Consider the following 16,478-nt stretch of genomic DNA (forward strand, 5'->3'; position numbering starts at 1 on the left):
AATGACCATCGCACACAGCACAAGATAATTACTACTACAATTGTTTTGCAACTCATATCCCTGCATTTACCATTCAGAAACATAAGTATATATTGAGTATATATAATTATGTAAGTTGATCAGCATAGCAGTTTTTGAATAGCATTTTGTTACATCAAATATTTCTTCTTTAAAATGTTCCATCTATCATTATTAGTTATTATGCTACATTATTTAATGAATAGATGTAGAGATGTTAAATGTGCTTTCTCTAAGGGTGCCAGAATTCATAATTTCTACAATATGTTATACCTTTCCTTCCTGCTTTAGAGAAATTGTAATGGATATGCTGTTGCTTTGGAAAAATGTGGTTTCAACTGATTCTAGAAACATTTACTTTTTGTTCTATATTCTGAATGCCTTGTATAATTTCCTCTATCTCCCTCTTTCTCTCTCCTTTTCTCACAGTTGATACAACTGCCAGAGACTACTACAAGAGTTATCCTGTAGTGGACTACATACACCGCCAGCCTTCTCCTGCCACCTTCCAACCCATCGCTTTCCACCCAAAAGACAAGCCCTTCCTCCCACCACCAGACATCCACGCCCCGCTTGCGATCACCATCACACCCACTCACCTCCCCAAGCCCAATATCTCAAAGACCAACACCCACCCCCTCACCTCCAGTTCAGCCTTCAGAGCCTGGGACCCTGTTAAGAGCCCTGCCCTCCACCATGTACCCCTTATTGGCCAGCCGCAGCTGCCACTCTCCCACCCCAGCAGCCGACACCAGGCCTATTCTTACAAGCATCAGTTCAGCATAGAGACATTGCCAGAGATGTTCCCTCAGCCCATTGGGTACAGACAGTCCCCCCACCTCCTACCCAAACACAAGCTGCCGACAAACAGCAAGACAGAGGTGACTGTGTGAAAGCAGGCCTAGCATGATGAAGAGAAGAGAAGAGAAGAGAAGAGAAGAGAAGAGAAGAGAAGAGAAGAGAAGAGAAGAGAAGAGAAGAGAAGAGAAGAGAAGAGAAGAGAAGAGAAGAGAAGAGAAGAGACTGTCAAGGCTAATTGGAAGGTTTATGATTAGAAACATAGTAGCTTGAAAATGGGTTTAATAAGATGCTGTGGTGGTAACAGCTGACTGGGTCAACCAAAACATTTTCTGAACAAAAGGAAAGTATTTTGGTGAGTGGTCAGTGTCTCACAGAACTTTAGGATCTCTGGGTCATATTTTTAATCTACCTTCCATTAAGTCTCTCAGCCCTCCATTGTCCATGATTCTGCGAAATACTGTGAGGGAGCTGGACCTTCTCAGGAGCCCTGTGTCCCACAAGACCTTACACCCTTGTGCTGTCAGCTCCCATCCAACCTCCAGCTTACACAGGGGAGACATCACTACAGGAGGTGAGAAGAGAGGAGCATGAGGCGAGGGAGAGCAAGCAGAGTTGTGAAGGTTAATGACAGAGCTGGTTTAAAGTGGGTTGGAGACAGTGTCATTTATTAACTGAATTGGAGACAGAGGTGGTATAAACTGGGATGGAAATAGGGTTGATTATTTTCTGTTTTGGGGATAAAGTAGTTTATTAATTGAATTGGAGACAGAGCTGGTGTAAAGTGGATTGGCATCAGGGTTCCTTGTTTCCTGGTTTGTGGACAGTGTCATTTATTATATGAATTGGAGACATGGTTGGTCTAAACAGGGTTGAGGACCACATTGACAGGAGGCATGGTTTGTGGTTCTCAAGAGTCTGAATAGGAATAGAAGTCAAAATGGCAACAGGAAGACACCAGGTGTTAATTGGCTTGCGAACATTTGTGTCAGGCTTGGGTACAGATGTGGAAGAGTTACAGTTTTAAGTGACAGCAGAAGTGGGACAGAAACAAGTTTTACTGCTGCCAGTCAGTCAACACTGCTCCTGCATGTAGTCATGACAGCTCCTCTCCAGTTGTTACTATTTGCACCATCACCCGGTACAGGCGATAAAGTTTACAGGTATAGGCAATGTTATGAAACTTGGACACGCAGAAATCACCAGGGACAACAGTGGCCTGAGAAGATGGGAGTGCCATAGCAACAGACAAGCGACTGTCTAGGTAGCTGGGTAGGAGTTCAGAAAAGTCAGTTTCTGCTGTAGATACAAAAAATTGTTATGTTTCAGAAGTGCGACCTGCATCAGAACCACAGGATGCTTATGCTCATAAAAGTAGCTGGACTGCATTGCTATTTTGATGCATGTACACCCTTGATGATACCACTATTTTGGGCTAGATGTTCTGAGAAAACAACACAGACATGGGCACTATTTTGTAGACTTTTTTAAGTGCCAAAACAACACTGGGTGACATATATAACAGAAACAAATAACCCACCAAGGATGTATGCTAAGCTAGTATCTGTGAGGACATAGGAGATGCTAAACCATGCTACTCCAAGCAGAGATGCGTGTTATGATGTGCTAGTCCAGGCAGAGATGCCTGTTATGCTGTGCTAGTCCAGGCAGAGATGCATGTTATGCTGTGCTAGTACAGGCAGAGACATGCACTGTGCTGTGCTATCATGGAATAAGAGGCAGGGATGGGTGCTGTGCAGCACAAAGCGATCCCAGGCAGGGGAAAATGACTGATGACTGCTGTTGGATCTCAGCTCGCCTATGCTGCTCCAATCTGTTTGCTGGCCTGCTTCTGGCAGCTGGGATGGCACACACTGCACTGCAGGGGGCGCTGTAATTAACGACGGCCCCTTTGTGATGTGACAGAGCTAAAGTCCCCAGCTCCTCATCCAGAGCCGGACATACATACACTTTCTACAGCTGATACTGCCGCTGGCCAATTGCAAAAATTCTGCCTTTTGACTACAGAAATAAGACAATTTGACCTTAACAAATTTTGCCCAGATAGAATTTAATAGTAGCAGAGAGCAAAGTATCGTATGACTGAATTGTAATTTTTACAGGATCATGAATGTGGAAAAAGAAAATTTGAAGGGATTTCCTGATCTGCACTACTTCCAAATGCTTCAGAACCCAGGATGAGATGGAATTACAGGAATCAGAAAAATAATGCCACACTCATGCAAAATGTCACACTCTGCAAAGTGTCACCACTGGAATAAGTGCACTTTACACTAGTGCTAAACTATAGCAGCAACAAAAACAGTCTCTCCCTCTCACCCTTTCGCTCTCTCTACTTCCAGCAGGGTGCATTTTGAAAAAGAGAAAAAGAGTTCGTTTCTACTTAGTGACAAACTGTCAGGACAGGCCTGTATAAAATGCAGTTGTTGAGGTTTCAACGAACAGTTTTAAACAAAATTTCCCACACAGTCTCATGGGGTGGTGCTGAGTACAGCGATGCGATTTAATTATCTGGCCCTGCTACCATCCATGGGTCTGTCTCCATGGAGATTGGTCTGGAGTATCTCTTGGCCCCGGGTGAACCCACAGGACTCAGTCACCAGCCAGCCTGATACACAGATGTTATCAGCCACTGTCTCTACATGTAGCCAATTGCATACGACAAAGCCTGGGAGAAAGAGAACACAGCCACATTACAGACTGCAAAGGCAACAGTGTTATCCTCCAGATGTTCACTGACTTTCTCCTATAGAGCAGGGAGTTCTGTGATGATGAGACCCCTCTTCATAACTAGAGCACCAGCGGACTCCTGTAGGGTATCTGAAGGGCAGCTGGAGGGCACCTGGAGGGCACGAGAAGGTGCCAAAATCTGCCAGAATCCTGGGCAGTGTGGGAGATGTGTTCTGGCTTTCAACATAAGGACAAGCATAAGAGTACTCCTCCAGACACTCCATAGCCTAAGAAAACCTTGGACACCTTGGATTCATTTATCATCTGTCCTGGACTTGCAGGAGCAGGACCAACATGTAAAAACACAAGGTTAGAGTACATAGGATAGAATACAGTATGGTAGAGTATGGCAGTCTGCAGTAGAGTACAGTTGGGTAGATAACAGTAAGATAGAGTAGAATAAAGCAGAATACAGTATCATAGGATAAAGTAGAATACCATAGTGTGCAGTAGAGTAGGGTAGAGTAGAATACTGGAGGGTACAGTAGAATAGAGTAGGGTAGAGTACAGCAAATAAACCTCTTTGATGCTGTCTCCAGAAGGTGTAAATATCAAATGAGCTCAGTGACTGTTGTATTGAAAGAGTTCTGTTATCCTATTGAATGCAGCCAGTAGTTCCATACTCCAACTGAACGCAGCCATGAGTTCCATACTCCAACTGAACATGACCAGGAGTCCAATACTCTAAACACAGCTTGTGTTTTGTCGCTAGCAATACAGTGTATACAGTTCTACCTGTTATGTTTTGTACAGAACTTAAAAATACTGAATGTTGAGTTGAACTTGTAGCATTTGACAAGCACGTCGAAGTGCTTCCAGAGTTTCAGTACACTTTTGACATGGCCCTTTCACAGTTTAAAGATGTCTTTGTTGCCATGTTTGAAACTTGTTCTATGTATAGTAAATAATGTTTAATATAATCTCCTTTAACAATGCATTAATGTTTTGGTGAAAGATTACTTGCTAATCAAATGATTTTGGACAGTGTATAAAAAATAATCAAACTTAAAACTTTCCATTTGTTGGTAGTGTAACATGCTGGCCTGAGTTGCCGAAGTGCATGGAGCAGGACAAACAGACTCTCTCGACATGGACGAACATTTAATTACATAAAACATAACGGCACTTACATATAACGCAAGCAATAAATGTGAATACTTAACGATTAACACTGAACAGAACAATGAACATGACTACCTTTAACAATGACGAAAAGTACAAGTTGACAATGACGACTCTAACATTTACATCAACACCCTACATCAACAATGACCAACACCCTGCACACAAGAACACAGGTTTGTATACATAAAGACAAGACAAGTTGCAGGTGTGTATAGGCGTGGCCACAAACAAATATCCTCCCACTTCACATGGCGGGCCAAACCTTGTGACTCGCGGGAGGCAAGCATTCTGTGACAGGTGGTTTAATTGCTGTGTATTCATATAACCATGTAAGCTGTACCTTTTGTCAGTGATTACATTTGAATTTGTGTTAATATAAGGGCTTATTAATAAGGAAAACCGCTTTTATGTGTAAGATGCACAAAAACGTTGAACTAATTCCAGATTCTCCAACACGAAACAACGCAGTTTGAGAGTCCAAGGATGACAATTTCCAGCACCTGGCTAAAATAAAGGCAACAGAATGGCATGTAGGTTATGGGCTGAGAAACTGAGGAGGATGTGTGTGACAAGACCCATGCAGCCACTCTGAGCAATCAAATGATCCTTATTTTCCTTCAACACTGGTAGGGTTAATTGACTGTATGGTTAGAGAAACTGTTCCATAGGTGAAGTGCTTCAGGTGTGACTAAAGGAACACAGCCTGGTATGCTGGAATATGCTGGGGTACACTGGAATATGCTTCTGTGGGTTGTTCTAGGCTACCGCATGTCAAAGCCTAACAGAAGGTAATAGCTTGTATGTTGACCTTCAGCAATAATAAAAAAAATGTCTACAATTAAATCTATATCTGTTGGGCAGAGGAGTAAATGGTTTTCATCTTCACATTGCTTTGGCCAGAGAGATTCCAGAAGAAGGACCTTAGCCTTTGGAGATGTTTGACTGCTATTAAGATCAGTGGCTTTGGCTTTGTTTCTTAATATTACCATAAGTTGATAAAGAGAAACTAATAATAAGAATAATAATAATAAAAGGCCTGGAAAGGCCACCTCCTCCATTGGTTCTGAGGTGCTTTTGAATATAATGCTTGGACGGCAGCAGCATTATGTAAAACAGGAGAAGCCACAAAATAATTGGGGAAACCAGCACTCAGAGGAAGCCTCTAGTCAGCTGCTATAAACAGGTCATAGCTAATGAAGAGCCATGCATGACCCAGGCTCAATTCTTACAGGAGAACTAATTAGGCATGCACTTGTTTTTAATGATCCCATTGGCAGGAATTTTGATTTTGTTGTTGGTTTCATCTACTGTTAATTGTAAATTTTAATTATCTCATATTTATGCACAAATAATGGTTTAGAGCAAAAAGATACTGTAAATATATGTCATGTGAAAAATATTTTTTTGTGTATAAAATGTGAACCTACATCAGCATGTACATGTATGCACACACACAAACACACACACACTACATATATTCCTTGGTAGTGGCCGTGGGTGCAGAGTGCACTTTGCTCTGAGCAGCCTAGCTCTGCTGCTCTGCCAGGGGCTTGCAGTCACAGTGAAGACACACCAGCAAAGAAGCTGTTCTTTATGTAGCAATGACAACTAGTACAAAGAAGCAGTCCATTTGACTGTGGAAGCCCACTGAGTATTCTAGAACCAGGTGATTGTGCAGTGGCTGGCTTGACTGCTAATAAGAATCCTCATTGAGATTACACTGCTGAGTGGACCAACTGTCCAAATGCAGACCTTTATGGTGCCCAGTGCAGACCCAGCTCCATAGACCTGCAGTGCCATCCACCACCACCGCTGCTCACAGGTCTACAGTAGCAGGTCTCTGCTACTCTAAGCTTATTCTGAAGTCTTTCTCCATCACACCTGGTTGGCCACCTTATCTGGGAAAAGGCATTTAGAAGGTAGGAGTCCACTTTCTGAACCATTCTCCTCTCCTGCGACCTCTGCATTCCTCATTCTCTCCATCCATCCTGCTTTGGTGGAGAGAGAGAGTGAAGGCTGGTATAGAGAGAGAGAGAGAGAGAGAGAAAGAGAGAGAGAGAGAGAGAGAGAGAGAAGGCTTGTGGGGAGAAAGACTGAAGACTGGTGGAGAGAGAGAGAATGAAGTCCCAGATGGCACTGATGTCTGAGTTCATTTGAAGCCCAAGCGTGAGTGAGAGCCAATCCATCTTAACATCCTTCCCATACGCTCAGTCTGCTTGGAGCTGAATTAAATTCACCTCAGCTAACTTTTCACTCTCCCCATCTCTCTCTCCTTCTTCTGCAGTTTCTTTATGAACCTCCTCATTCAATATTTCAGTAAATTCTCTTTAATCTTTCACTGAAGAATTTTCCAGCTGTGGTCAATCTATAGGCTCAGTGTGTTACGGTAAGGGTTTTCCAGCACTTACTAAAGTGTACCACTGAGCAACTTAAAACATTTCTATGACATACTTCAGACAGGAACAAGGATGTACAGGTGTTATGGACCATTGCAGCAGCACATGTATAATGTTTGGCTTCCCAGGATCAAACCCATGCGAACAGAAAGAAACAAAAAAATCAGCCCAGAGGACTGGTGAGCATTCCATAGTTGTATTTCAAGCAATTTCAGTATGAAACCAATGTCATGTTGTCCTGGGAATCCTTCATGAATCATGCTGTGTTCCTCAGACATCAGCCAACCTCTAAAACTCTATATGACCATATGAACCATTGTGGAATGGAGAACAGCAAACTTGCTCTGGTTCAAATGGTCCGAACTGAGTTGTAACTGCATCTCTGGACATGTAACAGTACTTAATATTAACATTCCTATTAGTTATGATGTTGACGATAAAGGTTTTTAGAATGCTACTTACAGAAACCTGTATGTTTTTTTAGCATCTGTTTATAGACAATCCTTACTAAATGGTCTTTGTATAAACTTACTACAAAAATTAAAATGAAGAGCAAAATACTTTAGAGTGTTATGTGTGGTTATTGCTTATGGTGTGAGAGCTGATGGGTGTGAGATCGACAGTGATGGTTGATGGGTGTGAGGTCAGGCGGAGTGACGTTTGATAGGTGTGAGGTCGGGGGAGTGATGGTTGATGGGTGTGAGGTCAGGGGCTGTGAGGATATTGGAGTCTAGTTTGAACTTGTGTGTGTGTGTGTGTGTGTGTGTGTGTGTGTGTGTGTGTGTGTGTGTGTGTGTGTGTGTGTGTGTGTGTGTGTCTTAATATTTCTATCTGTAGACTCAGTGTATGCAAGAAACAAACTGAACTGAATTTGTTTGCTATTTTTGTTTTAATGTCATGTCTAATCCAGCAGCCGTTCAGTGGGCAGGGCTCACAGACCAGGAAGTGATTAGGAATTAACTGGGTTTACCTGGGATTACACTGGATTACCTGGAATTACCTGGGATTTCTACTACAGAACAATGCTGCCCATTTCTTTCTCGCTGTTACAGTGCTTGTGGTGAAGAGAGAGCCGAAATCTGACAGAGGCTTCATCATTCAGGCAGTGCAGCAGGTATAATGGGCAGAACCGGATTTCTAGACACACACACACACACACACACACACACACACACACACACACACACACACACACAGACATAATGATAGATATCTGTATATAATTTATGCATCACCTACACCTAACCTTAATCCTAACCTTTACCTCAGTGACCACAAGTAAATTGTTTGTCTGAATTAGTCCCCACAAGGTCAAAAATGTCAAATATTCCTGTATTTGTGGGGACATTTGGTCCTCACAGAGATATATAAACACATACAGGCACACACACAGATGAACACACATACACATGTATCATCACTGTTTTTTCAGAGGGTGAGCAAAACAATGCTAACATGTTTCAGTTTGTGCATGTTTATTTTAATTAATACATTTTTATGCAGGCCACTTGATGATCTATCGGCTCCTGAAATCATAAAGCATTCTGAACATACACAGAAGTTGATGCTCAGCAAATGAATAGCCAAGAGATTATTACTGCTTAAATATCCTTTAATTTTAAGATATCACTTCTTAAATATCCTTTCATTTTATGAGATTATTACATTTTAAATATCCTTTCATTTGAAGAGATTATTACTTCTTAAATATCCTTTAATTTTAAGGTTGACATGTTCCACATCTTCCATGTCTGTCTTCAACTACAAGGAAAGATCATTTAAGTAGTTTAGTAAGTAAGTAGTATGAATCTTTCCCCCTTTTGTTAACTGCATTTATAGTTTGAAGGCAAATCAATTTTTTTTTTGCTATTAAGACAATATACAGGGTGGGGTTGGGGGAAGTATCAGGAAGTATCTATAGTTACAGCAACATTTAACAGGTTGTGAAAGAGGACCGTCAGTTCAGAACCCAACCTGCAGGGACAACAGTGCGAGCCTCACCGAAATGTCTAAAAATGTCCCCGTGTCAAGATAGGAGAGAACTGAAATAATGAGCACCTATTCCAAAAGTCGGAATGCTGGCACAGGAAGGAAAGGCAGAAAGCAATAGCTGAACCTCACAGACTGAGGTTAGCAGCTACTGGGGGCTGAAACCCCCCCAACCCAAGATCCAAAAAATGAGCTCATGACTCCACTCCACTCACTCTGACTCAGTGTCACGCAAAAAGTAGCCGTGCATCACGACATTCATAACGCCACTGCTTTTTCCAGACATTGGAAAAATTATACCAATGTGAAAAAGTATGAAAGCGATACATATAAAGATCAAATACAAAAGCAAAAAGATTGATAAATAAGAATATGAAACATAGTAGATGTAATGGTACGCTCCCCTTCCCACTTGTCACATGGTACGGCCCACCACGTGCAGTGTGAGTTTACTGTTAACTGTTCTCTATGTGACTGCCCCCTTGACTGACCCCTTGATTGTTACCACACACCTGAACCTTGCTGTTGACATCATTTATATATATATTTAAACCCCTGTGTGTGTGTAGCAGTTGGTTATTGTAGGTGTTAGCATCTGTGTTAATGTTCCCGCTCACATTTATACTTTGTGCTAATGCTTATGTGTCTGTGCTTGTTTACTATTCATCGCTTGTATCACGCTGCACCATTTGTTTCATGTGAGTGCCATAACGTTTATTGTTTTTCCGTGTCTCGTCTAGTGTAAATAAATATGTCTGCATTGAGAGGTGTTTGTTCGTCCTGCTCATTGCCCTGCGGCACTTGGGCCGTCACAGCCGACACAGCAGCAAATAGAGAGCCCTACAGTTGTTTTCCTCCGGGAAGGTCACTGGTCTGAGGAACTTGTTCAATAAGTTACAGGTTTACTGCTAAAGCTTGTGCACCACATCATGCCAATATAAACTGCAACTGTAATCTGAACCCCTTTACTACTCATGCTGTTTACTTACTGCCTACAGTATCCAGTATTCTTGGTTAAAGGTAATCTGGCCCCTTACTACCCATGCTATTCACTTACTACAGTTCCCAGCATTCTTGTTAATTCTTGGTACTTTTAGGAATGATTGAAACTATTGATCACTTTGCATTATAACTGCTTTACAGTACACCATGTGCACAATTATTAGGCAAGAGAGTATTTTGACCATATCAACATTTTTTATGCATATTCCAACTCCAAGCTGTATTATCTTAAATTCTTATTGTATTTAAGCATATCAAGTGCATTTTTTGTTTGTTTGTTTGTTTGTTTGTTTAATGAGGGAGGGTGTGACCTAAGGAGATATCCTATATCAAGGTGTGCATAGTTATTAGGCAGCTTCCTTTCCTCAGAGAAAATGGGCCAAAAAAGAGATTTAACTGATACTGCAAAGTCAAAAATTGTAAAAAGTCTTTCAGAGGGATGCAGCCCACTTAAAATTGCTAAGATGTTGGGGCGTAATCACAGTACCATCAAACATTTTGCTACAAATAGTCAACAGGGTCACAAGAAATGCGTTGAGAAAAAAAAGACAAATTAACTGCCAAAGATTTGAGAATAATCAAATGTGAAGTGACCAGGAACCTGTTATCCTACAGTGCTGTCGTATTCCAGAACTGCAACCTACCTGGAGTGTCCAGAATTACAAGGTGTTCAGTACTCGGACACATAAAGAAGGCTGAAACACGACCACCACTGAACAAAACACATAAAGTTAAACATCAAGATTGGGCCAATAAATATCTGAAGACAGCTTTTTCAAAAGTTTTATGGACTGATGAGATGAGAGTAACTCTTGATGGACCAGATGAATGGGCTCATGGCTGGATCAGTAACAGGCACAAAGCTCCACTTCAGCTCAGATGCCAGCAAGGTGCAGGTGGCGTACTGGTATGGGCTGGTATTTTTAAAGATGATCTAGTTGGATCTTTTTGGGTTGAAGATGTGCTCAGAATCAACTCTCAAATCTACTGCCAGTTTTTAGAAGACACTTTCTTCAAGCAGGTTTACATGAAAAAGTCTGCATCTTTCAAGAAGACCATGATTTTTATGCAGCACAATGCTCCATCACCTGCATCGAAGTACTCCACTGCATGGCTAGCCAGTAAAGGCCTTAAATATGAAAGAATAATGACATGGCCCCCTTCCTCACCTAATCTAAACCCTATCGAGAATTTGTGGACCCTTCTTAAAAGAGAGATTTACGGTGAATGAAAACAGTACAGCACTCTGAACAGTGTCTGGGAGGCTGTGGTTGCTGCTGAACTAAAAGTTGATCATTAACAGATTCAGAAACTGACAGACTACATGAATGGAAGGTTTATGACTGTTACTGAAAAAAATGATGGCTATATTGGTCACTGATTTTTTTTTTTAAAGTCAGAAATGTTTATTTGTACATTTTGAATAGTTTGTTTATTATTATTTAACAGATGAAAATAAACAAGTAAGATGGGAAAATTTCAGTTTTTCATTTAGTTGTGTAATAATTCTGGACACTAATAGTTTTCGAACAATTATGCACACATAGATATTCTCTCAAAAACCTCACTTTTACTTTCTTAAATATTAATGTTTGAGGTTTATTAACATTTTGATTGACCGAGAGCACTGTAGTTGTTCAATTATAAAAGGAATTCTCAAAAATACAACTTGCCTAATAATTGTGAACAAAGTGTATAGTGCCATACTTTTAAAATTACATGTTCACAATTAAAAGTGAAGAGGTTTGAATGCATTCACAGATAAAGAAGGGCAGCAACAGGACATAAAGGACAAGGAGTGTGTGACAAAGTAGACGAGCAGAGAGAGGAGGAGAGAGAGAGCAGGAGAAAGACTGAGAGAAAGAGCAGATGGAGGGAAAGAACAAGATGGAGAGAAGAAGAAAGAAAGAGAGAGAGAAAGATACAGAGAGGGAGAGAGATATTCGCAGATGTCTGCGGATGCTGAAGGAGATAGGGAGAGACGAAGGGAGAGAGAGAGAGAGAGAGAGAGAGAGAGAGAGAGAGAGAGAGAGAGAGAGAGAGAGAGAGTGGAAACACATGAGGAGATGGAGCAAGTTGATGAGAGAGGAGATAGAAATGTCAGTCAGCAGAATGGCTCATGGGAAAGGAAGACGTGTGTGCTATTACAGATAAACAATCCCCACATAGTACACCTACACACACACGCGTGTGACTATAGGCACGCACACACACCTACACACACTATCATTAAGATTGATTTTGCAGAGTGAAGCAGATGCTGATGCAGTGAATGCTTCAGAGTGAGGACCATCAATCTATTGCACACACGCACACACACACACACACACACACACACACACACACACACACACACACACACACGCACAGTTTCACATACAACTATATACACACACATACAGTCTCACATACAACTACACACACAGACAGTCTCACATACAATTACACACACACACACACACACACACACACACACATTCAGACACACACACACACACACACACACACACACACACACACACAAACACACACTCACAGTCACAAATACACTCACTAGAGGGCTAATTGCAGCCCCACTAGTCTCTCCACTGGTCCTGTGTACAGCAAAAGTTGAGAGACAGACATACAGAATATTAAATATGAGATATAGAAGCAAGGAAAACTGGCAATTGTCCAGTAGTCCCAGTACTAACCCCTACATAGCTGTCTGAGTGTGTGTGAATATAATAAGCACAGCACTAACCCCTACACTAACCCCTGTCTGATTGTACTTGAGAGACAGCAGGTCGAATGGCGTGAAACAGATGTGTTCTTTTTTGTCCAGCTCATTCATTTTTTCCTGACAGTTCTAGAACTTTTACCTGCCGATCACACACCTCTTCTCACTCCAGCGATCCTGAGCAGATCAGGGAGTGGGCGAAGCAGAGGAGCTTGAGCCATCCATCTTCAGTGGGCTAATAAAGCCCTCCTGGGACTCCAGAAGCAGGCAGCACAGGCTGAAAACAGCACCATCTGCTGGACAGATGTTGGACAGAAATTGCAGCAGGAAATGCAGCTCTGCCTTATTGAAGGGGAAGAAACCAAAACATTGTCATTGCTGAAGCGCTCAAACTCTCTGAAATATTTTCCTGCCAAATAAATCAGCAGTGATGTGCTCACGTGTGTGTATGTGTGTGTGTGTGTGTGTGTGGGTGTGTGGTGGAGGGGTTGAGTTGGCAAACAATTATAGCTAATGGATATATCCCCCTCACCGCCACACACGAGGAGAACAGGAAATGGGAGCCTGTGATGTCGTATAGTTAGCTATGGAACAGACCACAGGAGGGCGCTCTCTCCCAACTCCTCTGTTTAAGCCCCACTCAGCTGCCTCCAACCATCATGAGATAGTACAGCTGGAGGTCATGGAGAGGCAAAATATCCTCAGGAGTTACCAAACTCCAGAATCAGTCTACAGTACCAGACTCCAATACCACTCCAGTACTCTACAGTCATGGCCAAAAGTTTTGAGACTAGCACAATATTTTTTTTTTTTTTTCACATAGTTTGCTGCTGCAGTTTTGGGGCAATTTGTGGCAATTTTGTGCCAATTTGCATTAACTCTAGATTGTGAAGAGTAATCAGATGAATTGCAACTAACTGCAAAGTCATTCCTTGCCATGATAATTAACTTAATCACAAAAATGACTGCATTCCAGCCACTGCATTTCAGCTCTGCAACAAAATGGCCTGCTAAGATAATTTCAGTGAGCTTCTAGAAAGTGCTAATGAGGACAAGACAGCTGATCAACCAGTAATCGAATCAAACATTTATTGAATCATCAAGAACTTCAAGGAGAGAAGTTCAATTGCATTGAAGAAGGCTTCTGGGCACCCAAGAAAGTCAAGTAACCACCAGGACTGTCTCCTAAAGAGGATGCAGCTACAGGATCGGGTCACCACCAGTGCAGAGCTTGCTCAGGAATTGTAGAAGGCAGGTGTGAGTGCATCTGCATGCACAGTGAGGCGAAGGCTTTTAGAGGATGGCTTGGTGTCAATAAGGGCAGCTAAGAAGCCACTTCGTTCCAAGAACAACATCAAGGACAGACTGACATTCTGCAGGAAGTATAGGGATTGGACTGCAGAGGACTGGGATAAAAAAATTAAAAAAAAATCCTCTGATGAAACCCCCTTCAAACTGTTTGGGACATCTGGACAAATGATTGTCCGGAGTAGAAAAGATGAGCGCTACCATGAGTCCTGTGTCATGCCAACAGTGAGGCATCCTGAGACCATTCATGTGTGGGGTTGCTTCTCATCCAAGGGAGTGTGTTTGCTCAAAATTTTGCCTAAGAACATTGCCATGAATAAGGATTGGTAGCAAAACATCCTCCAAGAGCAACTTCTTCCAATGATTCAGGAGCAATTTGGTGATGATCAGTGCTTTTTCCAGCATGAAGGAGCATTATGTCACAAGACAAAAATGATATCCCAGTGTCTTGGTGAACAAAACATTGAAATTTTGGGTCCATGGCCAGGAAACTCCCAAGAGCTCAATCCCATTGAGAACCTGTGGTCAACTCTCAAAAAGAGGATGGAGAAACAAAAACACAGACACTGTGATCAACTCCAAGCACTGATTAGGCAAGAATGGGTCACAATCAGTCAAGATTTTGCCAAGAAGCTGATCTCCAGCTTGCCAACAGGGCCCAACAGTGGCAACATGGCTGCAGTAGGATTTGAACTGGCAATCTTCTGATTATTAGTCAAGGACCTTATCTACTGAGCTACCATTGCACAGAGGAGACGCAAGACATGCACGAGGGCAGCACTACCACCATACGTACACACACATGCACAAACACATCCTTCTAACACCAGGGTCACAGTGCTAACGCCACACACACACACACACACACACACACACACACATATATACATGGTAGAAGGCTGTTGATGGATAGAGAGCTGAAGTGCTCTTAAAACACATCTCTCTTTCTCTCTCTCACACACACACACACACACACACACACACGTCACACACTCCACAGCCTCAATTTGCAGAAGAATGTATGCATGTACCCACACACACATGCCATACACATCTCAGTCTCTATTTGCGAGAGAGAATGCATATATGCACCCCCCCCCCTAACACACACATACATACACGTCACGCACATACACACATTACACACATCTCACACATCTGAGCCTCGATTTGCAGGATACACAAACAAACACATACACACACACAGAAACACAAGACAAACATGCACACACACACACACACTTACATCCAGTTGTTTATATACATTTTCAGTACATGGGTAATACATGTGTATGTGTATTGTACTGTAACTACTTGTATATGTAATATGTAATATATTTGTATATATTTATATGTAACTATTTGTATATGTAATATGTAAGAAGTTTCTATGTCCAATCCCAACCATTATCTTAACCCCAGTAAGTTTTACCTTTTCACTTTTGAAAAAGGAACCAAAAAGCACTTATTTTACTGGTATGAACCAAGTAGGTTATGCACCTGTTATTTTATAGTCAGTACAGCAGCCCGTGAGAAACCTTCCAAAGCAGAGCATACCTGTCTTCACAAGTTTAAACTTGTCTTGTCTGCTTGTCTGTCGTTTTCGACTGGTCCTGACGCAAAGCTGAGTTCAGTGAAGTCCACCACTGCACACCACTGCACAGCCTTCTTGTTGGAAGGCTCGTGAGAGATGATTTAGCCCAGATGAGGACTCTGATTAACAGGCTGAGGGAAGCGAGTTAGCTCGGGGAATGCAGCAGGAGTCTGGCCTGCACCTGCATACAGCCACACTTCATCATCATCATCATCATCATCATCACCACTGCCATTAGTGAGCACCAGGAGACCCTACTCACTGGAGCTGAGTTGGCATGCTGAGTTGGATACAGTAAGCATCTTGCCGTTATTTGTTGGGTAAGTGTGTCGTGTTATATGTAACTTATCTTGTTTATCTTCTTGTCGTTGTTAATTTTGAAGAAGTCTATAACTGTAATTATGCTCAAGACAGGACAGTACTGCAGGAGGGTCTCTCCTAAACCCCGATACAGTACTGCAAGAAAATCTTTCCTAAACAGTAGTACAGTACTGCAGAAGGGGCCCTCCTAAACACCAGGACAGACTATCAAGTGGGTCTCTCTTAAAATTACTGCATACAGTTTTGCTGCTGTGTCCCAGCACCAGAAAGCATTTTCAGAGAGGCCACAAGCACATGGAAGAATATTTCATCTCACCTCACCTGTCCCCCTGGATACCCTGGGTCAATATCATTTATGTGTGGAATGAAGTGAAACATCACTCATGAGCCCTGCCTGTGAAATGCACCTATCATTTGACCCTGGCTCCTGTGCGCCTATACTGCACAGTGATCTGTA

The 16,478-nt window shown here is 42.1% G+C and overlaps 1 protein-coding gene across 2 annotated transcripts in view; it reads left to right on the forward strand.

Annotated features, from left to right (window-relative positions):
- The window catches only part of LOC113589465 (protein shisa-8), a 44,080-nt gene extending 36,432 nt beyond the window's left edge, over positions 1 to 7,648 (forward strand). For both annotated transcript variants that reach the window (XM_027029145.2, XM_027029146.2), the window contains one exon: positions 448 to 7,648. In XM_027029145.2, the coding sequence (XP_026884946.1) occupies positions 448 to 911 (464 nt within the window). In that variant the 3' untranslated portion in view covers positions 912 to 7,648. The remainder of the gene's footprint in view (positions 1 to 447) is intronic.
- The last annotated feature ends 8,830 nt before the right edge of the window (positions 7,649 to 16,478 follow it).

The sequence above is a fragment of the Electrophorus electricus genome, chromosome 4 (genome assembly GCF_013358815.1).
Source record: "Electrophorus electricus isolate fEleEle1 chromosome 4, fEleEle1.pri, whole genome shotgun sequence".
Classification (NCBI taxonomy): domain Eukaryota; kingdom Metazoa; phylum Chordata; class Actinopteri; order Gymnotiformes; family Gymnotidae; genus Electrophorus; species Electrophorus electricus.